The 26,233-nt window shown below is 28.8% G+C and overlaps 1 protein-coding gene across 1 annotated transcript; it reads right to left on the bottom strand.

Moving 5' to 3' along the window:
- Positions 1-2,027: 2,027 nt before the first annotated feature.
- On the bottom strand, positions 2,028-21,966 carry LOC122511693. Its single transcript, XM_043627103.1, is given in 28 exon segments — positions 2,028-2,601; positions 6,206-6,428; positions 6,779-6,855; positions 7,115-7,532; positions 7,701-7,879; positions 7,986-8,157; positions 8,251-8,413; positions 8,712-8,865; positions 8,996-9,293; positions 9,401-9,621; positions 9,702-9,903; positions 9,905-9,951; positions 10,032-10,279; positions 10,348-10,747; positions 11,023-11,217; positions 11,352-11,759; positions 12,046-12,276; positions 12,550-12,790; positions 12,879-13,156; positions 13,271-13,616; positions 13,691-13,797; positions 14,118-14,233; positions 14,311-14,479; positions 14,548-14,900; positions 15,079-15,182; positions 15,255-15,415; positions 16,697-17,031; positions 21,434-21,966. Coding segments are annotated over 27 exon segments (5,961 nt in total). The 5' UTR covers positions 17,019-17,031; positions 21,434-21,966; the 3' UTR covers positions 2,028-2,473.
- Between the last annotated feature and the right edge of the window lie 4,267 nt (positions 21,967-26,233).

The raw sequence follows: 26,233 nt of genomic DNA, 5'->3' as shown, positions 1-26,233 counted from the left end.
CAAAATCCGAGTGAAAACAATTGAAAATTTTTTTTCTAGTTTAGACAGTAGACAATGTTTTCATTTGTAGATAATTAGACAATTATTATAGATAATAACCTATATTATTATATTATTATAGATAATTATCTAGTTATAACAATTGTCTAATTATCTAAATATTTAAATATTTATTTATATTTATTTATGTCTATAAATATTTGCAAATATTTAATAATTGTCTGCAATAACATTAAATATCTCTTTAAAAAGCTTTCGAAAAAGTTTCAAATAGTTTTAGTTTGAATTTTTGCATCTAAATTTGGCATCAGAATTGACGAACTTTGCACGCGTTGGGTTTTTATTTTGAATTGTCAAGTTGCATTATATGATACAGCCTGATCAATAATTGATATTTTATATACAATGTTTGTTAAATGTATCATTAAATGCTTATTTTAAGATATTTGAGCATTTCGATCGATTGATATAAAAAGAGATAGAATAAGAATTTTTTTTTGTGCAGACAATCTATATTTTTGTTAAGTACATCTCAATTTTTAAATATGTAGGTTTTAACCGCGAATTCACGCAATAATCATAAGAAAAATATTCGAAACGTAGAAGATGCATTTTATTTATGTACACATAAAGAGCGCTTATGTATTTATGTACAATCTGTGCACGCTTGGAATAAGTTATAAATATAATGAAAATTAAGGCGCACTTCTATTCAGAATTTAAAAACAGTCGCTGTACAACTTTCTTTGTTAACTAATATAGTTTTGAAAATATTTATTTGACAATTGCATTATTTTAGTGAAAATTGATTTAAAATGTAACTTTTTGATTCACTTGTTTCCTTATTTTATGAAAAATTACAAGTATTTACAATTTTAATTATTAATTTACATGTTTATGTTCTTTATTGTTTTCAACGTTTAAATGAACGACGATATTTTTTTTTAACTTCTTTTAATTTTGTATTTTTTATAACAAAAATTTTATAAAAAAAAGTAACAAAATTCTTCACAGAAAATCAAAAATTAAAAAAAAATTCTCGTTAATATTTCATATATTATCTTTATAAATAATAAAATACTTCTCCGAAATTCAATTATTTTAAAAAATTTTAATAAAATTTTTGGCAAAATTTTAATTATTTTAAAAATTATTAAAAATAATAATTGATTTATAGAAGAATTTAAATTAAAAATTCTAGAAAATAATAATTGAAATAAAATGATTAAAATAATTTTGAAGATAATTGCGTGGAATTAATTTTTTTGAAAAAATCTAATTGTGGATTTTTATTTTTGAAATTATTTGAAGTTTTTATTTTCTAATATATATTTAATTGAAGATTTTCCGAATAATCGACTTGAAAATTCTCAAAGAACTTTTTCAAAAATTATTAATAATAGTTGATTTAAAGAAGAATTTTAGTTAAAAATTATAGAAAATAATAATTAAATTGAAATAATGAAAATAATTTTCAAGAAGTTACAGTAAGAATTCTTTAAGAAAATACTTTTTTTTATCTTTTTGTGCATAGTTTTTAAAAATATTAAAGAAGGAAAAAATGTCGATTATTTAAAAGTTCAAGACTTTATAAGAAAATACTTGTTTTCTCGCGTATAAAAAATATCTCGTACGAAATAAAAAATTGTAAATATTGACAATTTCAACTATTAATATACATAATAATGTCTGCTTTATTTATAATTACATATATCAAACCTTTAGTGACAAGAGAAAAATCATATTTTTAAACAAAATAAGAAAGTTGTATTTACGGGTCATTGCGAAAGAGTTCAAATAATGAAAAAAAAATTAAATAATAATAGGGAAAATTTACTGGAATTTATTTGACATGTTATGTCAGGAAACTACTCAGTGATAAAGAGAGAATAAGAAAAAATATAAAAATTTATCCTCGAGTATATTTACTAAATATTCGTTTTTTCATAAATAATATGGGAAATACAAAATTCTGCGATATAAAGATAAAATATAAAATCAACAAAAAAACATTTATTTATTAGATGTGTTTATATACATATGCGCCAGAAAATGCATTAGATTGTAAATTTTTCTTTCCTTATTCAATTTTCAATTCCTAAAATTTTCTAAAGAAAAAAGAACGGGACATACAAGTAATTTTTTTTTACCTAAAATAAAACAATAAATATACCTATTTCAGCAAAACTAATATACAGATGTTTATTATGGAATTTAAAATTACTCCAAAAATGCTAAGTCCCGATTTTTTCTCATTAAATTTACAATTAATATTATATTAAATGATAAAATTTTTATTTGATTTATAATTTTTTTTCAATTATCTAAATTTAAAAAAAAATGTCTTTCCCTTTTTTTTGATAACAAAAATTTATTTGCATTTATGTTTTTAACCATCAAAAAAAATTTTATTATTTTTTTGAATTAAAATTGTAAGGAAAGTGAAATTAAAAACAAAATCCAGAATAATCACTTAATCAAGTGATATCACAGATTCAATTGACGATCTGCTTTTCAATGGCAATTTAGGTCCACCGAGATACCTTATAGGATTATGGAAGGTTCTGCGGTCACTTGATAAAAAAATCGGTGACATATTGACGACCATAGGAAAAGTGACATCTAAAATGTATAAAAATGAGAGATAACAAAAGTTTTTCGATTTAAAAATTTTGTATAAATTTTTCTTAAATTTATATAAATTCTTATTATTATTATTTTTTATTATTATATATATATATATATTTATTACTTTTATTTTTATTATTATTATTATTCTTATTATTAATTTTTTTACTCAGAAAAAATTGAAGTAATTTAATTAAATAATAAAATAATTGATAATAAAAAATAAACATTAACAGTTATTTAATAATAAAATAAAAATAATTATTTTTCAAAGAGTTTCATAGACTTTTTAACGTTTTTCCTGTTTATTTCTTTTAATTTTAATTACTATAAAACAATACGTCATAAAGCACGCATTATTTGATTAAAAAACAATTATTCACCGACCTGATGTCGATGTAGTATTTTCTTGAAGCTTCAATATTCGCTCAGAAATGTTTTTCGAATCACCCTGCGAAATAAAATAGTTTTTATTTTTAAATTATTCAACAAATTACAAAAATATTTTAAACTACTGTAACTATTAAGTGACTATTGAGTGCGCAAACAAAATTGGTATCATTCATTTTTATTATGCACATTATGCACATTTTTACTATGCATTATTATTTTTATTATTTTTTTTATTTTTTACTTTTATTATTTTTTTTATTATTTTTTTTATTATTTTTTTTATAATTTTTATTATTATTTTTATTATACATTTTTATTATTATTTTTTTTTATTTTTTATTATTATTATTTTAATTTTTCTCTAAATCTCAATTGATTGAAAATAGCTCATTTTTAGTAAAATCTTGGCTGATTTTTTGCATCAGCAGTTTGTAAAAATAATTAATTATAAGTAAATAAACTAAAAATATTTTAAAAATATTAAAACTATTAAAAAAAGTAACTAATTATTAATTCTCTGAATCTGAATTAATAGAAATTTCCTGAATGACATTTTTGGCTCATTAAACTAAATATTAATTGTCTATTAATTAAATATTAAAGATATTGAAATATATTAAAATATAATTATATTTGTAATTTATAATTATATAAAATATTAAATTTCAAATTTAATTTTATAAAAATAATTAAATATTTCTTTTAGGAATAAAATTATATTTTTTGTTTAGTTAGTAGCTCAATACAAATTTAAATAGCAAAGAAGTTATTAGTATATGAAAAGTTTCAATGAATATGTAAAAAAATTACAACTTTAATAAGCATTGGCGTTAGTTTCCATATGGTCGTTTCAATGCATTTTATAATTTTTTGTTGTTAGTGCTTTATAAAAATTTTAAAGTTGATAAATGATAAAAATGTTATTATAGGAAAAGCTTTTGAAATAATGATTAAGAGTTAGAGTTTTGTCAAAAAAATCGTATATTTTTTCATTCACATACGTAACATGCTAAAAAATATAAATAACGCTTGATATAAATGATTATACAGTGGTATATTTATGATATAAATTTATCGAAGGCACAGAGAAAAATGCGAACAAGTATATTAATATGAAACAGTTGTAGAAAGTTTCTTTATTAAAGTTTTTTTTAAAAAATGCAAGTTTTTAAAAAATTGTTTTTAAAAAGCCGTTTGAAAAACCTGTTTTAAAAAGCCTTTTAAAAAGCTGTTTAACAAAAAATTGCATCTTTTTTAAAAAAAATAGCGTAAAACATTAGGCTTTTTATACAAAAAAATGTACCTTCGATAATTGATGTTTTTGCTTCCTCGTGTAAGACAATGGTATTGATCTGAAAAGACCATCTCTTGATTAAGTGATTTGTTTTTACTTTTTTTTGTTCTTATATTTCCCATGAACACTCTATTTAATTTGACCAATATAATTTCTAAAAGATAATTGCGATTATTATATATAAGAAAAGAAAGAAGAAATTCTTTAAGAAATTAAAAATTTTCTTCCGGAAATATTGAAAATGAAAACAAAATAATTTCGAAATGCACAATAATTATAATGCTACTATCACTATAGTAATTTTAAATCGATTGAATAACTTCTGAATAATGCAATTCTAAAATAATATTTTCATCCATAATTTTCAATTTACTGTAAATTAATTGACTTCAGACATTAGTCAATTAATCAATCAAGTAATTAGACATTTTTAGTTGAAAACTTTTTATTTTAGAATTCAGTTATAAAATACATATTATGTTTTGAATTAATTTTTTCTAATCGACCTAATATTATGCTGAAATTTTCTAAAATTAATAAAGACACAAGCATACACATACATACACGTGACATAAAATTATATGTGAAATTTCGTTTATTGTGACACAAAATCCTCACCATACAAACACCATACAGTCTTTAAAATTTTGAACGTTTGGATGTGAACGAACCTTTTTTTTTCCTTTCCGTATTTTTCAATATTATTGTATCTTAATGCGATAAAAAAATAAATTTGATATTTATTAACTATAATTCAATTTTTAATGTGCAAATTATTTGCAAAAATTAAATCTACAAAAATTTAGACTTTAAAAAAATACGTGGGGAAATTTTACGTTTCTGATCTAAAAATTGGATGAAAACAAAATTCGTTCAATTTGAACGTTCAGAACTTTAGGGACATCCATACATTCATTAAGTTGACTTATTCCTTTTAAATTAAAAAGAAAAAATGTAATTATTATTAATATGGTGAAAAATTAATGAGCATTGCTGATGTTCAGGAAACTTTTTTAAACGTAAAATTACCTGTGCTTAAAATGAGGGTTTAAATAACTTTGCGCACATTGCTTATATGAAAAAAAGACACATTACGTCTTGCGTGCATAAATTATATATAAATTTAGAGATTAGTGTTGTAAAAAAAAATTACAATATACACTACACCAGTAATAAACATCAGTAAATAAATTATATCGAATATTAACTAAATTAGATGTTTGTTTAGCAACATTGATCTCTTTGGTTACAATTGTTACGAATAACAGCCTTATTATTTGTTCTTTGCTCTACAACTATGGCAATTAATACTAAAAATAGCATAATTGTGCGTAAGTTTCCGTTAATTATAATATATATTAATATAGCCAAAGAAATGAATTTGCTGCAGTATTAAAAAGATTTTTCAATTTTACAAAAAATATACAAAACAATTTCAATTTTTATAAATAATTTTAAGACTTTTAAATATAACGAAAAATATTATATATGTACTAATACTTAAAATTTAAATCTAAAATGTGTGAAAATGGAATGCAATAATACGTTTTTTAAATGTCTATAGGACTAAATTGTAATGATGTTGATTAGAAACTTTGACAGAAGAAGTCTTTTGATTTTCTTTAAATACTTTAAATATAAGGTGAAAGAAAAGAAATAATTTTTTAAGTTTTTCTTACTGGAAATTTGAGACGTCAAGCAACTTTATGTCGACCTTGTCAACATGTATACTATCGGGGCGTGTTTTAATATCTGTCGTTAAATTTTGCAAATAAAGACTCTGTGGCCTTAGGGGTAAATTATTATTTTGCGTATTTCTATCAATGGTCATTGGTATTTGTTGTGTTTTAATCTCGTTTATACCAGTTATCGAGAAATTAGTTTCCAAAAGTGGTTTTTTAAATGTGGAATTATTGAACCAATTGGGATCATTCTTTTTATTCCCATCCCTCCCCAAGGCACTTCTTACCGGTGTTGGTGGTTTCATTAACATTTGCGATTCAGAGTTATTTAGCGCTGTTTTTTCATCAACCTCTTCATCCTCAACTTCCTCTTCTTGCTCCTCTTGTTCTCGTTCCTCAAGTTCAGGTTCTTCTCTTAAATCTTCCATTGACTGTAAAACAAAAATCATTCTCGTTTTCTTGTGATTTTTTCGAAAAACATGCATTCTTTGATAAAAAAAAAACAACCGCAGGGCAAAAAAAGCGTAAAAATTGTGATTAATTTTTCATAAATAGAATCGCATGCATATGAAAATAAAACCTTTTATAAATGATTATAAGAAATTTCTCTTTTTGAAAAAGAAACTCTCCCTTATTCTTTTTTTCAATCCAATTACCATGCACTTTGTATTAACCAAAAAAAAAAAATGTACGTCTTAAAAATCTAATTAAAAAAAAGCCAACCAATAAGCCGTGCAAGCTTTATGCACACGTCTAGTTGAAAAAAAGAAAAAATCTTTACAAATGGGTTGGGTTTCGGAGACTTAGAGGCGGTGCCTGTATTTACCCCGAGGTAATCCTTCTTCTCTAGATCCTCTTCTGCTGTAATGATAAAAATATTACATATCGAATCAAATTTTTATACCCTCACCTTCGCAGTTGTAATTTATTAACAAGAAACATCAACTTTATATTCGAGTATAGATTCAACAGTATTTTCACTTATTTTATTCAACTTTATTTTATTTAATTATTTTCATTCAACAAATATTTGTACGGATATTAAGTTGAAGGTATATTAAGTTGAATTCAATGTTCTTTTCGATTTCATGCAAAAGTGAACAAAATTATAATATACCTTTCATATGAACTTTTTTATCATTCACTATTTCTGCTTTTAAATCAGTGTTCAGCAAAGGTTTGTAGTCCTTAGAAATTGGTTTTGCATGAGTGCCACCATTTGGTCGCTTGTCATCGTCATTGACTGATTTGAAACCAACACTTTTTACTCCAGTTGTCCCTATTACTGAATCATTGTAAGGTGGTTGCCACCTTTGCGAAGCTGTTGAACCCGCGCGGGCTCTTTTACGCTTCTTATCTTCGCGCGCACTTCGTAAAACTTCATATGTACAACCTAAAACTGCAGCTACAAATACACAACACAATGCAATAAAAATATAAGTCCCCGCTGCTTGCTCTTCTTTCGTTGCGTCCAAATATTGAGCAACGTATTTTATCCTCTCCGGTGGGTCCTCAACCCAAGCCTTGTCTTTTGTCTGCAAACGATTAATTTAATTTACCGAAAATAATTAATTTTTATACCGAAAGGAATTAATTTTTATATCGAAAAGAATTAATTCTTATATCGAAAAGAATTAATTTCATTTACCGAATAGAATTAATTTAATTTCTCTTAAGTTGAATTGAAATAATTTCAAACTTACAACACTGTCATTTGACGGATGTTCCAAACCGCGAGGTTGAACGTTAAATGCTGAACATTGAGCACTTCTGACTCCGGCTGGCATGGAAACTCTTACGGTTTCACTTCCTTTTTTCGTGAATAGCATATATTCTTCTAGAGGTTTCATTATTGCTCCGCCGTTAATTGACACAACAACATCTGTAATTCACAAGCATTAAGAGAAAAATATTTTTACTATTTTTAATTATATTAACATAAATATTCGACGCTCCACACGTTACATATCATTAAAAAATCTACTCACTACTAAGACAGCCAGTGTAACTTTTGTATGGACTAAATCTTGGATCAGAAGTATTTAGACCACCGATTTGTATTTCCGTGACACCTGGACTGTCGTCATTTTCTTTATTATCATCATCGTCTCCTGAACTTAGTACAGGAAGAGGTTGCAGATGAACATGTTCTCTATCAATCTTTGTAGAAAAGAAAAATCGTAAATCATTGTATTTACACAAAAGAAAAATCGTGTTAAACAGAAGAAAAATTTCTTCTTTCTAATATCTCACCAATAAGGTTGCACTGTTGTTGACTCGAGTGTAATAAACACTGTGCCTAGCTCCATTCAAAAAATTCTTATCAAGTCGAACACCATAAGTTTGACCTTCCCTGTCCTCCTCGAAATTCAAGTGTCCTTCTGAAGTTAAAGCCACTATGAGATAATAGCTTCTTCTACAAAAAGGTAATAGAAGTATTATTGATAATTTGAACGTCATTGATTTTCTGCAAAGAATTTTATTAATTTTGAAAATAATTGAATTTCTCCAATCATTTGCAGTTTCTCTAAAATTCTCCAAATTATATCGTATGATTTACGAAATTTTCGTTCTTTTTCAATCAAATTATGGTCATTACGGACCTTTTTCAAAAAAATTGACCTTTACGGACTTGAAGAAAATTTACGGACCTAATTCGAGTTCAGAATTAAGGAATTATTTCATAAATTGCGCATCACAATAAAAATATTTACTTGTTTTCAGTTTGAAGCAAAAGTAAAGCTTGTGTCCTCTGACGATTATTATCAGTTGTAGAGAAAGCTAATTGAACTTTGACTTCATTAACTTCTCCCTCGAGATCAAATTCCCGTTGAAGTACACTTTCCCCACTAAAATCTGCACCTTTTTCTAAAAAATTGGGTACAATTAAAATAAAATTAAAATTACAATATCAAAGAACTACGTGGTTTAAATTTACAACATGATCAACGATTAGAAGAAAAAAATATTTTTTACCATTCGGATAGAATAATTTTACCTTCAACGCAGTGCTCCCCGAAATAAGAGGTTAGCTCGCAATTACAAGAAGATTCCTGTTTACCAAAGTCTTCGGTACAGATGCCCAAATTTTTGCAAGGAGTGTAGTCACACTTCATGTTGCAATTGGGAAGAACTCCTTTACTTCCATCGTGATTTGCTTCGCTCGCTAATCTTGGAAGGTCTATTAGATCTTGACCAATCCTTAAACCCCTAAGACAACCCACATATCCTTCAATCAAGTGTCCCTCAGTGCCCATTCGTAACAAATTATCAGGATCAAAACCACCTAAATTTATCTGTAAAAGTGCATTAATTGAATTTGCATAAAACAACATTTTTTCTAATCAAATATAAAACCACATTTTATTGCTGGTTTTGGTTATTGTCCTTTTAATTGTTATACCTGAAAATAATCTGTAGGTGGCGCAGGTGGTCGTTGAGGAGCCAAAACCTCCTTCTCTGAATTAACCCAAGGCTTATTGGAATAAGTGTTCAATAGTTTAGGCTCTACGTCTAAAGTAACATTGCATTCATTCACATGGAGTGTTGTTGAATTTTCACTGTGTTTAATTGCAATCTGAACAGATATTCCCGTGTTGATATCTGAAAAGGATATTTTAATATCGTAAAAAAATTAAGGATATTAAAATTGAACATATTTTATGTTTTTCATTTCACTTGCCTGGACATTCGACAGTAATATTTTTTTATTTCATTCTCAGCATTGAACAAGTAAACAATGTGAGTACCATTCGATAAATACAGGTGCATGAAATTATTAAAATTATCATTGGCGTAAAGAATCAATGAATTCTTATCATAGGTTCTGAGATTAATTAGAATATCTCGTTGGAATATATTCATTAGTTTATCTCCATCTTCATCCCTTCCGAAATAATTCTTTTTTTAAAAACGCTGCAGGTGACGTGAATGTAAGAGCTTTACTGTTTATATCTAAAATGAAAATTTATTAATTTCTCAGAAATAAATTTTTTTGATTCATTAAAGAATCAATAATAATAATTCAAACTCACTTGATTCACAATATGTTCCTAAGTGAGCCCATTTGTTTTCACAAACACACTCGAAATTACTCCAAAGTTCAACGCATTTGGCGTTATTTTTACATTTGTTAGGTTCACAGGACGGTTTACAGTCTTTTATGATTTCCGATAAATGAACTGACATGTAACTATGAATGTCTAAAATCTCTCCGTTTACCACTAAACCTCGGAAGCAACCAATTAGTCCCTGTCGAACGGAAGAAGTTTTGAGTTGCTCTCTGAAAAAGGAATTAAATTAATATTGGATATTTTAATTGGTAGAAGATTAAGAGGTAGTTATTATTACCCAGTTGCTCCGCCAATGAACATTGACCCTTCGAAGGGACCGAATTCTTCTTCCGGCAATAGGTCCACCATTTCCTGATCAGTGTTAATCATAAATCTCACATGATGATCATTGTAGTCAATCCATATTTTCTGCCATTCACCATTGTTGAGTTTCCTTCCACTCTTTACATCGAGAACCCGTACGGCTCCAGTATTTAGGGTAAAATTAAATGTGAGTCTGTAGTCGGAGGTCAAAGCCACCATAAATGATGGATAATTGCTTCTAATTGGCGGCTGGTACAGAAGAATTGCATTCTCCCCCGTAGTTCGGAAACTGAAAGCTATATCTCCTTTTCTCCAGCCCGGAACTTCGATGTACGACTGTGAGGTTGTGAATGTAACCACGTATTTTTGAGTGTCTGAAAATGTATTCGTTTATTTTTTTCTCTTAGATCGAATCGTTAATGACAAATTTGTCATACAGGTAAATGCTTATATGTTGTCCTTCCGATTGGATTGAATTTTTACTATTAAGTTATTAGTACGTGGCAAATTTATTAACCATTTTAGTGACGAACTAAAGTTTGCAATAGAAATGACTTGGTTGCAAATCGGAAGGGCAGCATTTATGCAAAACTTGGTTATTTTTACAGAAAACAAAGTTTTTGCTTCTTTTTGCGTCAGATTGTCTTACTTGTTTCGACACACTCCAAGGGTCCTAAGGTAATTCTTCCTTGTGCGTCTTCTTCCAAATCTCTTTGTTGTAGGAAGACCATTTTCATAATTCCGAGAGACTCCGGACTTTCGTAATATCCTTCATCGGAAAGCCACTTTCCGGCAGATACATCGCAGTTACAACTGAGATTCGGATCCACACAGGTCTTGTTCACTTAACAAAGAATAGTCGATACTGTTATTGATGTTGATAAACGTCAATTAATAATTTAATAACAAAGAGGCCAAACGAATAAAAAAAGGTCAATTTTCAACCAGCTGGAAAACAATAAAAAGAAATTTACTTACTTCCACAAGGACAAGAACCTCTAGTGACATTTCCGATATAGTCAATCGTTGTTCCTTTCGAACCATAAAACCAAGTTGCACTATGCAGTTCCAATGGAGCTTTGTAACAATCGTACTTAACATATTGACTACAATACAGCGAATGGGAAATTAATTCTTGAAGCATTTCAGCCGAAAATTCTCTGTATTTAATACTGAAACTAAAGTCATTTTCTGCAATCGACCTGACATCAACTTGCGATGGTAAGTTGTGCTCAACAATAGTCTTCGTCGCGTCTTCTATTGATTGAAATTCACATTTAACCCACGCAGGTGGAAACTTTCCATTACCGTCAATATCTATTCTATAAACGTTGTCTACTGAGATTCCCAATAAGGCCAGTTCTTCACAAGTCTTCCTGTATAATGCTGGAAGTATTTTTAAAGAGAATTACAAAAAACTGCTATTGTTAAATAAATTAAACATCTGCTGATGCTAACTCATCCCTACTCTATCGCCATAGAACGTAATCCCAATAGTCTCCCAGGTTCTCTGCTGATATTAATGATCATTATCGTCAAAAATCGGCCTTTTTGACGTTAATGGTCATTAGCATCAGCAAAAATCGGACTTTTTGACGATAATAGTAGTTAGCATCAGCAGAGGGTTAAATATTAATAACTTAATCATAATATAAATTTCTAGATTAATTACCAAAATGGCAATTTTTGCCAACGTATCCAGTGTCAGTGCAATCACAAGTAATTCTGTCCTCCTTAACAGAACATTTACCACCGTGCTCGCAAGTGTTTGGTCTCTTACAGGGGTCGACGAATTGACAATTATCTAAGGCCACTTCGCCGACAACTCTTTCCGTGTTAATCACGTATCTGGGCTCTATTCTTTGTCCATTAACTTTGATTTCTCTCATGCAGCCCACTAGACCTATTAATAAGTAATCTTGTTAGAACCATTCATTATGCGTTTACTTACACCGCAACACCACTGAATTACTATCGAGAATTTTATTGCAAATTCTATTCAGAACTTTACTGCAAATTCGATTCGGAATTTTACTACAAATTCGATTCAGAATTGTACTGTAAATTCGATACAGAATCGTACTGCAATTTCCATTGCTAGAATTTTATCAAAACACTTTACTCTCGATTCCCCTTAAATCCCTGAAATTATGGTAATTTTGCCAAGGGAACTTACCAGCATTGCCATTACCACTGCCAATGATGACCTTGTTGCCTAATTCGAATGTCATAGGAAAGAGATTGCTCTGTTTGTTTCTGTAGTCGACTAGAATATTGAGTTCGCCTTTGGTGTAATTTAATTCTACTGCATGCCAGGATGTATTGTAGGGCGGAAATTTTACTGCAGTGGAGACGGTGATATTTTCAATGGCAACGGGTTTTAGATTGAAACGCATCTCGTCGTTTACAAGGCGTAACTGAAGATAAAATAGAAAAGCTGCATTAATGCATCATTAAGAATTTTTTGATTCGAATATCTTTTCCTTATTCAGGATACAATATTACCTCCCAGTATCCAAGACCATTTTCACTCCTGACATCGCCAGAAGCCACGACAGCCACTGGTTTTGAGCTTTTAAAATCGAAAGTAACCTGAAGGGTGTCTGTACTTTCGAGTGGCCACCAAATATGACTTCCTACAAAGGGATACGTAATTGGAATAACATCCACGTCAGCCTCGTAGAATTCCGGTTCTAAAACTCCGATATAGTGGACCATTGGATTTAATTTCTTGAGTTCATAAATAATTGACTTGTCATTGAAAAACACGTATTTTAGAGATCCTGAAAAGTAAACAAAATTAGTTTTTGTCTGGAATAAATGGACGCGATTTGCTTTTTCTTTGGAGCGGGTCACAAATATTCACATAGTGTTAAAAAGTGTCCAAAAGAACCCACCAGCAAAATTATTATAAGACTGTAAACCCTTTTTCTTCTGCAATTCTGGGCCCCCTCCTATATAAATTTCCGGATCTATGATAAGATTGTAATTTTCGCCGGGAACTTGAAAAAGTTTCACCTCATCATTGAGAATGATGTAGACTAGGGAAATGTTGTGAAATATTGTTAAATTATTCCAGTAGTTCATTGTCACTCGTTCGCCAAGAATGGCACTGATTTTTGAATCATGACCGAAATCTAATTCAACATGAACTGATGAGTTTATTATAGAGGCTGAGACATAATGGGCAGTGTCATCGATCTCTCCAGATGCGTAAAAAAGAGCAGAGTCGTCCCAATTAGTCTAGAAAGAGTTTTTCTTTTTAGTGAATAGTGATTTATGGCTAACTAAGTAGGGAGAGAAAATTGATAACTCACTTTGAATGCAAGACTAATTCGGTTCACTGAGGAGTGAACACGGTCCTTCCAGTCGTAGACTCGAAACGAAACGTATGACGAGCCTCTTAATGTGAGAACAGTAGCAGCTGAAATTCAATATTTTATTGAAAATAATTCTTAAAAATTAAAATAATTATTAGTCTCTATATGTAAATTAGTTACTTATGATTAACAATATTTTAGTTTCATTAGAAATAGTTATAGTCAAACAGGGTTGCAACCCTGTCAAATTTGACAACTGAACTAGTTGTTTTCTGTTGTTAATTATTTATTTTTTACTAATTTGAATACACCCAACTCGTTCTGTTTTACTGTTAATCAGTTTTCTATACTAATTCAGATTTAGAGTAAAAATTGGTCAGTATAACAAATTGTTATTAATTAAAATATAAAAAGTACTGCATACTATAAACATCACAGCGTTCTCCTTCGTATTTTGTTCCGAAACAGTCACACGTATAAGTAAAGTAGTGATTCACACACTGATTTTCTTTGAAACAGAGATTTTCTGGAGTGTAACATCTGCAATATGTTGAAAATATATTTATAATCACGTGTTAGCTTATTTATTTACAAGTATTGTGCTAATAGATACTCACTTGTTTATGCAACCTTCTTGTACGTTTTCGTGTTTTGTCGCAATAAGCGGTCGAATTGGAATTAAATCTCTGGTTGATTTTCCCGAACTTAGTACCATATCCCTAATGCATCCAACAAATGATTCGATTATGTATTTCACGCCATGCAGTCGCTCTTCTGAACTCAAACCTAAAATTAAAAGGTAGTTTTAGGTTTCGCTTCTTGTCAAAATGAGTAACCTGCAGATTCATTCTTACCTCCTATCAAAACAACAGACGCTAATTCATCAGAAACTCCGTAATTAACAATACGTTCTAAAACATGCAAGCTCGTCTCTGCCCGCTTATCGTCCACTCTGGCAATTAATTTTGCCCCATGGACGTCGATTTGTACTAAAACACTGTGCCATTCGTCGCGATTCAATCCTTCTCCAATAGTTAGGCTCGTCGTTATTTTTCCGAAAACGTGAACTACCTTCAATTGTCCCTTCTCAACAATAACATAAAGGGCGTAAGGGTCGAGGTTTTCAGGTCTGTCTTTTACACTATGATAAACTAGTAATCCATGAGGTAATCTTGTTCTAAATTTGAATGATATTTCTCTACATAATCTGAAAAAATGAAGAAAACATATTTTACATGAACCAACACTTGTTCGAAATTTTTTGCCAAATTGCAACCATCATCTGTTTCGTAATGAACAAAGTGTTAATTGTTAGTTTTCTACGGATTCAAATTTAGAGACTTGATACTAGAAAATTAATACTTTGTCAGTTTAATTATTATTACCTCAGTTGGAATGTCTTTATCCCACTTCCATCTAGTTGAATGAAAGTATTACTCTGAGCAAACATGAATGTCTTTTCGTATCCAGACTCCATAAACGTTAGTTCCTTTAAGAATAAGTTGTTTCATTAATAAAAATTTAATTATTAATAACAATTTTGATAATAACAACTACTAACCTTTCCTCTCTTGTGTTTCGGTACGGGAGGTTTCGCCGGTTTCGATGGTGTAAAAGTTGGAACTGGTCTGTTTGTCGTTGTTGTTGATGGAGTGCTCGTTGTTGTTGAACTTGTGGTGACGAAAACACTACCTTTCGTTGACATGTACGGTGGTAATGTGTCTGGAAATTGTAAATTTATGTACAAAATAGTAGATCAAGTTGGTTTAGCCTTTTTACTAAAAACGTAACAAGCATAACCAATATCTCTTTCTTCACTGACATTTGATTACACAGGTCAACAAAAAAAGACTTACTTTTTTTTTATGAGATAGCGGAATGGTTTCCTATGTATTTTTGGACGCTGAACACGATCCCGACTTCCAAAATTGCCCATCACGTCAGGATTTTGAGAAAAGTGGGGGTAAAGACCCCAAAAACGCTTTTTTGAGGAATTTCAACATTTATTTTCTCTTTAACCTGACGTGCTAGAGACTTCCACAAGGTCTTAAATTAAAGCTTGTAATGTGCACTAAAAGACCAATATCCATAAAATAAAAAAAAATTAAAATTTTTTTCAAAAAATGGGATTGAAGACACCAAAAATTTGTGTTTTTGGATTGCTTTAATAGACTTTTTGCAATTGCTTGGATTCGCATGAAAATGGTTACTTGGGGTTTTTGGGGTCGCTGATTACGAATCCGATATTAGTTTGCAAAAATTAAAAATGGCGGATTCGTAATCAGCGACCCCAAAAACCCTGAAATAACAATTTTCAAGCGAATCCAAGCAATTCTTAATTCTTACATCTGCCATCTTGGTTTCGCCGTTTTAAATTTTTGCAAACAAATATTGGATTCGTAATCAGCGACCCCAAAAACCCCAAGTACCCATTTTCAAGCGAATCCAAGCGATTGCAAGAAGTCTATTAAAGCAATCCAAAAACACAAATTTTTGGTGTCTTCAACCCCATTTTTTGAAAAAAATTTTAATTTTTTTTTATTTTATGGATATTGGTCTTTTAGTGCACATTACAAGCTTTAATTTAAGACCTTGTGGAAGTCTCCAGCACGTCAGGTTAAAGAGAAAAGAAATGTTGAAAATCCTCAAAAAAGCGTTTTTGGGGTCTTTACCCCCACTTTTCTCAAAATCCTGACGTGATGGGCAAATTTGGAAGTCGGGATCGTGTTCAGCGTCCAAAAATACATAGGAAACCATTCCGCTATCTCATAAAAAAAAAGTAAGTCTTTTTTTGTTGACCTGTGTTATTTAATCAAATATCAGTGAAGAAAGAGAAGAAGCAAAACTTGATTATTCAGTTAAATGGCAGTGAAGAAAGAGAAGCAAAATTTTATAGTAAACGAAAGAAAGTATTTAGTCCAAAGAAGAGATTTAATATTTATAGAAAACAAAAAGAAACAAGTTCAAAAGAGAGATTTAAAGATTAAAGTGTATCAAACTTACGATCTGCACCACCGATGCAGTGATGAAGACACTCCGTTTCCGAGTGAAATCGGTTCTCGTTGCCCAAGCATCCACCGTAGGGAAAGGTTTTGCATCTTCCTTCTGTCACGTCGAAAGTCCACTTGTGAATAAAATGCTTGCAAGGACCGGTCTCTGTTTTCAATAAACATTTGTCCGGTAAATTCTTCTTTGTCGTGAACAATTCGACATCTTCTGGAACTTGCACTTCTGGAGAAACGCTGCTTTGATTGGCAGTGTTTAAATCCAATAGATTCACCATCAGAACAAGGACCCCGAGGATCCATTTGTCGCAATTGTTCATTGTACTTCATTCGCTGAAAATTTCAAATATTTTTTTATATAATCATAGATTTTTTTTGCCCTCTGGTAAAAAAACCATGTTTGTTCCAAAAAAAAATTCTTGGAAGATTTTTAGAAAGTTTCATGTCCGCTAAATAATGTTTTGAAACATTATTCGAACATCCATGTTCTTTTAAATGTTTTGGTACATTGTTTGAACTTCCACGTTCTTTTAAATGTTTTGGAACATTATTTGGACGACATGAAACGTTTTAAGAACGTTTTTGCAACGAACATGATTTTTTGCACAGAGGGAAAGAAATCAAACGAAAGTCATAATTTAATCTTTTAGTTAATATACGAGTAATAATTGCTCTACACACATTGAGTATACACGTCATTCTTATAAGAGTGACGAACTTTAATTTTTCAAGTCACATGTGAACGCCCACACAGTTTTCTATAATGGATTTAAAACCTTTCTTCCGGTTTAACAGTCTACCTTATAGGCACCGCCAGAGGTATTCTACTATTTTCAAATGGAGATGAGCATCTTTTATTTTTTTTACAACTTCCGATATTGTACAACGAAATTATTTTTCTTTTATCTACGCGAAAGCGTGATTTGAATTTTGTTTTCCTAAACCTTAAATAATTTTCCTAAAGTTTGTGTCCACTTTTAGCTTATAGAAGAATGTTTTCGTTTCGTTTACTTAAAAAATTACTGTTGGTTACAAAAAAGATGTACATATTTTCTCTTCTTATCTTTGTTGATTGTTTAATTATTTATTATTCTGTATTGTCTAATCTGCTTTATGCATTAGAGTAAATATTGATTCTCTAATCTTTTTATTGTGGGCATTAGGCCCGTATAAAAAGATTACGTATTATTTGTGTAGTGAAAAAGTTGAATGAAAGAGCAATTAACTATAAAATTATATTGAAAGTGTTTTTTTTTCTCTATTTTCAAAAGGTCAAGACTAATGAACGATAAGGAATAAATCATCATTTCGTTATAGGATGATAATTCTACCAGCGCAAAATTACCGAAAGAGAATTAAAATTAAACGAAATAACTTGAGAGGAGTAAAAGTTTTTGAAAGTAACGCTTTATCCGTTGTTACTATTTTCTTCTTTTCCGTAGAATATTTAAATATTTACACTTTTAACTTAAAAGCATCAAATTGTAACATCAAAAATGTGGATCTAATCAAAAGTTGATCCAAATTTTTGGCATCACAATTTGATCCACCTTTAGTATCAAGTTGATAGTTCGAATAAAACTATGATATAGTGTAATTATTTTTATTGCAAAAAGGTGAAAAAAGACAATTTTGATGTTCTTTGTCCTTCACCTTTCGTGTCCTTGTGATTATTTGAAGCTAAGAAAATGGCACAAGACGCATACAAAGTAAAATTGTCGTCGCCGTGGTCCAGATCAGATCGCGACACTCATTCGTTTAGGTCCGGAAATGACGTCATAGACACTCTCTTTGCTCTGGGAAGAATGAGGAAGAGGGGATTGGATAAGAGATTACAGATTGTATAGACACGCGTAAATTTGTTCATGTCAAATTGTCAATTGTCTTTTCTGATTGCAACTTATTGGTTGTTGCACAGAGACACACTGTTGCGCTGAATGCACAACACTATATAATAATAAGCAAACAGTGCCATTTCGTCTTCTTTCAACAAGTAAATTAATCTTACTCAAACCGCACTCTCTTCGTTACTCATCATCGCAGTTTATTAACTTTCATTGTAATCTTGTCATGGTAATTTATTTTTGTTTATCATGTTTTTATCACTTTCAACATGACAATTTTAGTTATTATTCTTTAGTAGTGTTATAAAAAAGTTTTTTAAAAAACTGTTATAAGGAGAATTTTCTACAAATATTTATTATATTTATCTCCCTGAAAGTTGCGTCGAAAATTGTTATTATTTGCAGATTTTAGTGTCTCTAAGAAAAGAATGAAAGAAGTAAAATTATAGTAACATTTTTCTATCGAAAAATGTTACTAATTTTACTTCTTCCATTCTTTCTTTCTTTTAGGTTTTAATGACCAATCGTTCTAAAGTTATTTTGTTCAATTTAACAAAATTCAAAAACCTTCGAAAATTGTTCGCTAACTTCAGGGACCTATTTTTTTGCTTCTTAGATACTTTTCTTCGGAGTGCGTCACTTTATTTATTTGCTAAAAAGGGAGTTAATTTTTTGTTTTCTTATCACTAGTAAATAAAATTCTCTTTATTTTTTTCGTACTTGTTACTGAATGACATTGATTTTCAGAATACTCAAAAAAACAATATTTGCTCATAAATATGTGTATAGTATATAGAGTGTCGCATGGTTAGGTCTTTAAGTTTCGTGTGCCGCAGTTGTAGAAAAAAGTCAATATATTGAGCGAATAAATGGGTTATTATTGCAAAAGATATTAAAGGGCTGGAAAATATGTTTCTATATTTATGCTGGAGAGACGCAGATTCTTATATTTTTAAGGTATTATTATTATTATTACAAGAATTTATTCACTTTATTGAAATTTTAATTTATTAAAATTTTTTGTTTCAGAAAAATGTTAAATTAACCAAATTTATTAACAGAACCATTTTTTTTTTGTTTCAGAAAAAATGTGTTTTGGACAATCGAGAGACATCAAGATTCAGAAAGAAACGAGACGAGAGAAGGTCCTTTTGTCTCACTCAGTCATCATTCTCTCCCGGATATGCACGTGATTACATTTCCGGTGGCCTTTTGTTATTTTGAGCAAAGGTAAGTGGAAGGACATGATTTACATTTGAAATTAGTCGATAGCAAGTCGCGTGCCGGCTTACACCTTTTGATTTATTGTTTTGCTTTGTGTTTATGTACACAATAAACTGAATACAACTCTTTTTATGTTTTTTAAGAAGCTAGAATATCGGAGAAAACAATCTCAGAACAAAAGTTCAAATTATTTCTTATTCTAAATGAAAAAACAAAATTTTAAATTCTTAAAACGTTAAAATTGAATATTTTCTTCTGTTTTGAATAAAACAAATTATGTCCCTGAAGTTGGCGTCAAAAACTATCAATTGGGTTTTTTAGAGATGAAAATTTTATCCATTTCACATTTTTCATTCGATTCGGAAATTAAAAAACAGCGTTGACGCTAACTTTCAGGTTTAATTAAAATAAGAATAATTATAACGTTGGAGTAACTTTTTTGTTTTGATGTCTGGCATGTCGCGTTTTGATTATTTTCTCTATAATATAAAATCGTGAAAATTCTCGCCATTGTTATTTAGTGATGGCAGGAATTTAATAATTACTTTGCGTGTTTTCGAAAATTGTTAGAAGTTAAATTCTATCAAAAGTATATTATAGGATTTGCAATTGCGGTGCAAATGGCCATGAAAATGTTCTCTGCCATATACGTGTGTATATCATCCAAGTTGTACTTACTGAACCAGAACTTAACAAGGTCGTATACTTAACAAGTGCTTAAAGGCCCTGTTTAAGGGAGGGTCTTTCCGTCTTGCCTTTATTGAAAAATTACCAAGCTGGTCTTTAATGGCAAATTAAAAACTTCAATGCTCATAATAATTCATTAAATGATTAACTTAAAATTGAAAATTACTTTTTCGATAAAATTCTCGATAGTTCATTTTTCATTTTACTATTTCTATTCTATACTCAAATATTTATTTCTATTCTACTCGAATATTATTGTCAATGTTAGCTTAAAAGTATCAAATTGCAACGAGTTGATACAAAAAATTCGGATCAAATAAAAAATTGATCCTAATTTTTGGCATTTAATTTAATCCAGTTTAATATCGAGATTCGCAACATTTTTGATTCGCTTTTTGTCTCAATTTGATATCCGCAGTAAAACTTAATTATTAATTCTATTCAAAAATTATTAATTCTATTCGAATTATTTTCTACGCGAATTAATTCTTCTTGAATTATTTACAGTTTGTTCGAATTTATCTCCAGTACTTTCAATACATTCCCGAACAGTTTGAAACTAGTTTCGAACAAGACTCAGTCGCGGCAATTAGTAAAAGATTCTGACAAACCTCCAACTTCCTTCTTCTTAAGAGGATACAAATTACAAGTTAAAATGCATAAGATTAGCATTCGAACTTTTGAAAAATGAATCTAGTAGTTAAGAGAAGGAAATTGATTAAATATGAGATTTTTATCACATTTAATGTTTATTATCTGCATTATCAAGTTCAGAGTAAATCTCCGTTTATTGATATAGAGAGATTTTTAATTGAATTTTGTCTTTCACTTAGTAATTAATATTTTTAGTAGCAAACAGAAATTAAAGATTAATAAATTGCATAAAGTTTTTAGAAAGCTTTTTTAGAAAGTTTGTTTATTTTGGAAGTATAACCGATTTATAAACATTAGAAACGTTTGTTGTAGGACAAATTACTTACAGTGTGACGTTTTGCAAGAGATTTGCATTTAACGAGATCACTCACGCGTACTCAACTAAATTAATCATGTCTACATCAGATGAATGGTTGTAACATGTCTCGTGACTTTTTTTTACCCCTTTGATTTTGGAACTTTTTTTTCTCTCAATTCCAAATTAATTCTCCCTCTTTCTCTCTCGACTCTCTCTGTTGAAAATTCAACAGATAATTTCAATCACGAACATATTCAAACAATAAACTACTTTTCATCACTTGATTCACTCTTCACTGTAAAGAAATGATTTTGTTTTGTATTTTGGATGATTAAAATTTGCGCACCTCTTTTTTTTAAAATCGAAATAATTACAGTAAGATAAAAGCGCGAGTTTATGAATTTAAATTTTGAAAATGGAAGACGAGGGAAATTTTAAATGCCATCACGTGAGTGTCATTGGTAGAAACCGCCGAGGAACTAAACGATTGTTCCTGTACTCGGTTTCTAGCGGTCTAGACCGTAGTGTAGAAACTAAAAGGACTGTTCTGACTCTCTGTCACGAGTGTGGCGCGACTGAATCGACGCTTATCGTATGTGCAACCAAACCATCAGGTTCCCCTTCATACTTATATATATGTATAGAGGCATATATGTAGAGGCAAAATATATATGAGACGACAATGAAAAAAGTAAAGTTCGCAAAACTATTTGCTTTGTTTTCCTAGAACAATAATTTGTGTATGGCTAATTTCTGTAATTTTGCTGTATCCGTAAAAAGTTGAAGATTTTCTGTATACGAAATTGCGTCAATGGGAGAATAGGATTTGGTTCAAGATTTGAAGATTATTTTTTATTGTTTGTTACTAATTTAAACTTAACTATTGCTATTGCTAAATTTTTGCTACTCTTCTCTCTAAATTTGAATTAGTTAAAAATCACAGTTTTAACTGACAATCAGTGACTGACTTCTCTATAAATTTGAATCAGTTAAAAATAACTGATTTAGAAGCATAAAGTCAGTCACTACACTGAAAAAAAATTTATTTGATTTAAATAACCGATTAATTGACTATTATCAATTAACCCTCCTGCGGTTTAATTAAATAGCAGAAATCGGTACCAAAATGGTTGAATTTACCCTGCATAGAAAATTTTATATCTCAACAGGCTTTAATAGTTTTTTGGGTCGTTGATTACGAATCCAGAGGCCATTTTTAAAAATTCAAAATGGCAAATCCAATATGGCGGACATTTTTCAAAAATTTTTTTTAATTCATTGGATTCGCTTGAAAATTGTTACTCAGGAGTTTTCGGGGTCGCTGATTACGAATCTGGCATCAAATTTTCAAAATTCAAAATGGCGGATCCAATATGGCGGTCCAAAATTTAAGAAGTTGTGTTAAGCTTCTGGAAACATTAAATTAGTAAATTTTACTATTAAATAGTAATTTCTAGGATTTATTAGTAAAATTGACTAATTTAAAAGCAAAAATTCATTTAGTATTTCAAATTAATGATCCACAAGTTTTTAACGTTGAAATGAACGAAATTTTTTTAGCATTATTAATGTTTTCGAAAATTATTATCTTTTATAAAAAGTAAAAACAAAAATTAACATTTAGAATCTTTATAATTGATTTTTTTTGTAATATTTAATGCAATATTAGTAAAATAGATTTTGAATTTTAAGTAAAAATAAATAATTTCTTTTATTATAACGTTCAAAATTTTAGGGATATAAATTAATAATGTTCCTGAAATTTTGAACGTTCAGATGTTTTAATTTAAAGTTTATTCACAAAATGTTGTTTTTTCTAATCAGAAAAATTATTATGTTTGATTCTAAGATTTTTCATTTCAGTCCAGTAATTTCTTTTAAAATATTGCAGTAAAAAAAAGTATTTCGTTCAGTTGAACGTTTAAAACTTTAGGAAAATAAGTAGTAAACATCTTTACTAATTCAAATTTAGAGAGTAATTCTATTATCAGCTTTTTTTTTGTTCAAAAATTCAGAGTTTGTCATTTTTGGCCGCATTAAAAATCAAATGTCGTTCAATATTTCAAGTATCGTTCTTCATTCCTGCGGCATGGATAATATGATATTGATTGATTGTGAATTTTTCATTATTTTCAATATTCACTGAGTTTTATTGTATTTAAGAGGATAAGTTTAGAAAAATATTGCAAACGAGGTGTAGGAGTCTGAGTCATTCTTTAAATCTTGCGCATTCTTCCTCTTAAAGAAGATATGAAATTATTTTTCAACAGATTTTTATGGATAGGAAATTTTTTACTCAAACAAAATTTATTTAATTCAAAAGAAATTTCTTTGATTAAAAAAAAAATTATTTAATTCAAGAAAATGTTTGATTTAAACAGAATTTATTTAATTCAAAAAAAACTTTTGTTTGATTAAAAAGAATGTATTTGACTCAAAAAAAAAATTTCTTCGATTAAAAGAAAATTTCTTTGATTCAAAAAAATTCTTTGTTATAAAAAAAATATATTTGATTCTAAGAAAATTACTTTGATTCAAAAATTGTGTAATTCAAACAAAATTTGTTTAATTTAAAAAAATTTCTTTGATTAAAAAAAATTGATTTCATTCAAAGAAAAGCTCTTTGATTAAAAAAAAATGTCTTTGACTCAAAGAAAATTGATTTGTTTCAAAAAAGTTTTCATTTTAAATTAAGGAATTATTTACTGGACCTTGTTTCAATGATACAATTTCCTTTATTTAAAGAACAAATTTCTTTGATTCAAGGAAAATTTGTTTGAATCAAAGAAATTTTTTTTTGAATCAAAAACCCTTTTTTTGTTTAAATAAAAAATTAATTTTCAATGAAACAAAACGATTTTAGGAATCTGATTTGTTTAAATTAACAAGAACTCTTTTCTAAGTGTTTAAATTTTACTTTTAGTTTATTCTAAATAAAGTTTGTTTAATCGAAGTAAATATTTATTTGATTTAAGAGAATATTTTGTTCAGTTTAATAAATTTTGCGTTCAAATAAAGAATTGGGTCATCTAAAGCATATTTTTAGTTGAAACAAACAAATTTTTGGTTGTAACATTGCACATACTTGGTTGAATCAACCAAAATTTGGTTGTTTCAAACAAAAATTTTTTTTTTAGTGCAAATGAATTTAATTTGAGTTAGTAATGTCAGTATTTTGAAGCATTTATTTGAGTTTATTTGATATTTATTTAAGTGACTATTTAATTGATTTAAATAAAAATTAAATTATACCTGCAAATAAAAATTATTTGGTACAAATTAAAATTGTTTAATGCAAATAAAAATTATTTGGTAGAAATTAAAATTGTTTGGTGCAAATAAAAATTATTTGATACAAAAAAAATTATTTGGTATAAATAAATATTTGGTAATAGACAAGTAATCGTCTGTTTGAATCAAATAAATTTTTTTCAATGTAGAGTATTAATGACTGAAACATAATTTTTCCGTGAGCGATGAAAATTGTTAGAATCCTACCTTTTTATGAATGAAAATCGACAAGTGCCCATAATTTTATTTCATTTCTTCCATTGTTATTGTACACAATAATCCTACACGTTAACTGATTGTTCACAAATTTTCAAATATTAGAAAATTTACTAAGTCTTCTCTATAATTAAAATATAAAGTTGATCTGTAATTAACGGATGATATAATTAATTGAACAATTAACAAAAGAAACAACTGAACAAAAAATATCGAATTAACAATTAAAATCCCTTTTATGACAGTTTTACACTTTAACATTCATGAGTGCACATATTAAAACCGTACAACTTGTATAAATTAAAGAACCGCGTACGCATCGTATAATATAGAAAGTGAATTATTAATAATCCGGATTTGTGTTAAAAATAATGTTCAACATTTTATTTAAATCAACAAAAAGGTAGTTTTAACGAAAAGGAATTTTCGACTTTATTGAAACGGATGTGACGAAAAAGTGAGAAAAAAAAAGACGCGGTACTTTGTAGAGGAGACGTGACTAATGCGCAAAAAGTCAACAAAAATTGAGTGAAAGATAAGATAATAATGGGTAAATGGGAAAGTATATAGGTTGTCACAGGAGAAAAAAATCATCTCCAATACGTTATCTCGCATCGCGTTTAGGGAAACGGTTTACCGAACGGACCTCTGTTTGTATTGATAAAAAAAGGAGTTTCACAGTAAAAAGAAATGTATGACAATTCTGTATTATTGCAGCTGCCATATTCAAACTTTTTGTTGTTGAGAAGATTGTAAAGGCATCCTGAACGATAACAAATCTCTAGCTATCTTATTTGTAATTCCAGTTTAGAATATTTTTTTCAATATTTCAAATTTCAATCGAAAATTTCTATTTATAAAAATTTCTTTTCAATCGCTCACTAAAATTTAAGTTTTCTTTTGGTGTTTTAATTAATTTTGATTTTATAATTAGTTTGAATTATATAATAAAGTTAGAGAATTTCTTGTTTAATGATTTAGATCTTGGTAATAAAATTTTTCATTAAAATCGACAGGCTAATAAATGGTAATAAATGAAAATATAGCAATTTTTTCCAAGGTACGCATGCACTCATAAATTAGATTTAAACTCGATTCAATAATAATTATTTAAAATTCATTATGGGACGTGAAAACAAGTTGCTTAACGTAATTAACAAACACAAATAAACGATCTTAATAAAGATCGTTAGAAGATATGATAATTGTTGCTAAAATATTTGACCTACATGTTGCGTCATATTCTTTGAGTTTTAATACTTCTGCATGTTCAAGGTGTTTATCGAGTATACAGGCAATTGTGTCTGGAGCAATTAAAACC

Source organism: Leptopilina heterotoma, unplaced genomic scaffold, assembly GCF_015476425.1.
Source record: "Leptopilina heterotoma isolate Lh14 unplaced genomic scaffold, ASM1547642v1 Lhet_89, whole genome shotgun sequence".
NCBI lineage: Eukaryota > Metazoa > Arthropoda > Insecta > Hymenoptera > Figitidae > Leptopilina > Leptopilina heterotoma.
Note: the sequence above shows the minus strand (reverse complement) of the source record. Positions and strands in the feature narration are given on the sequence as shown.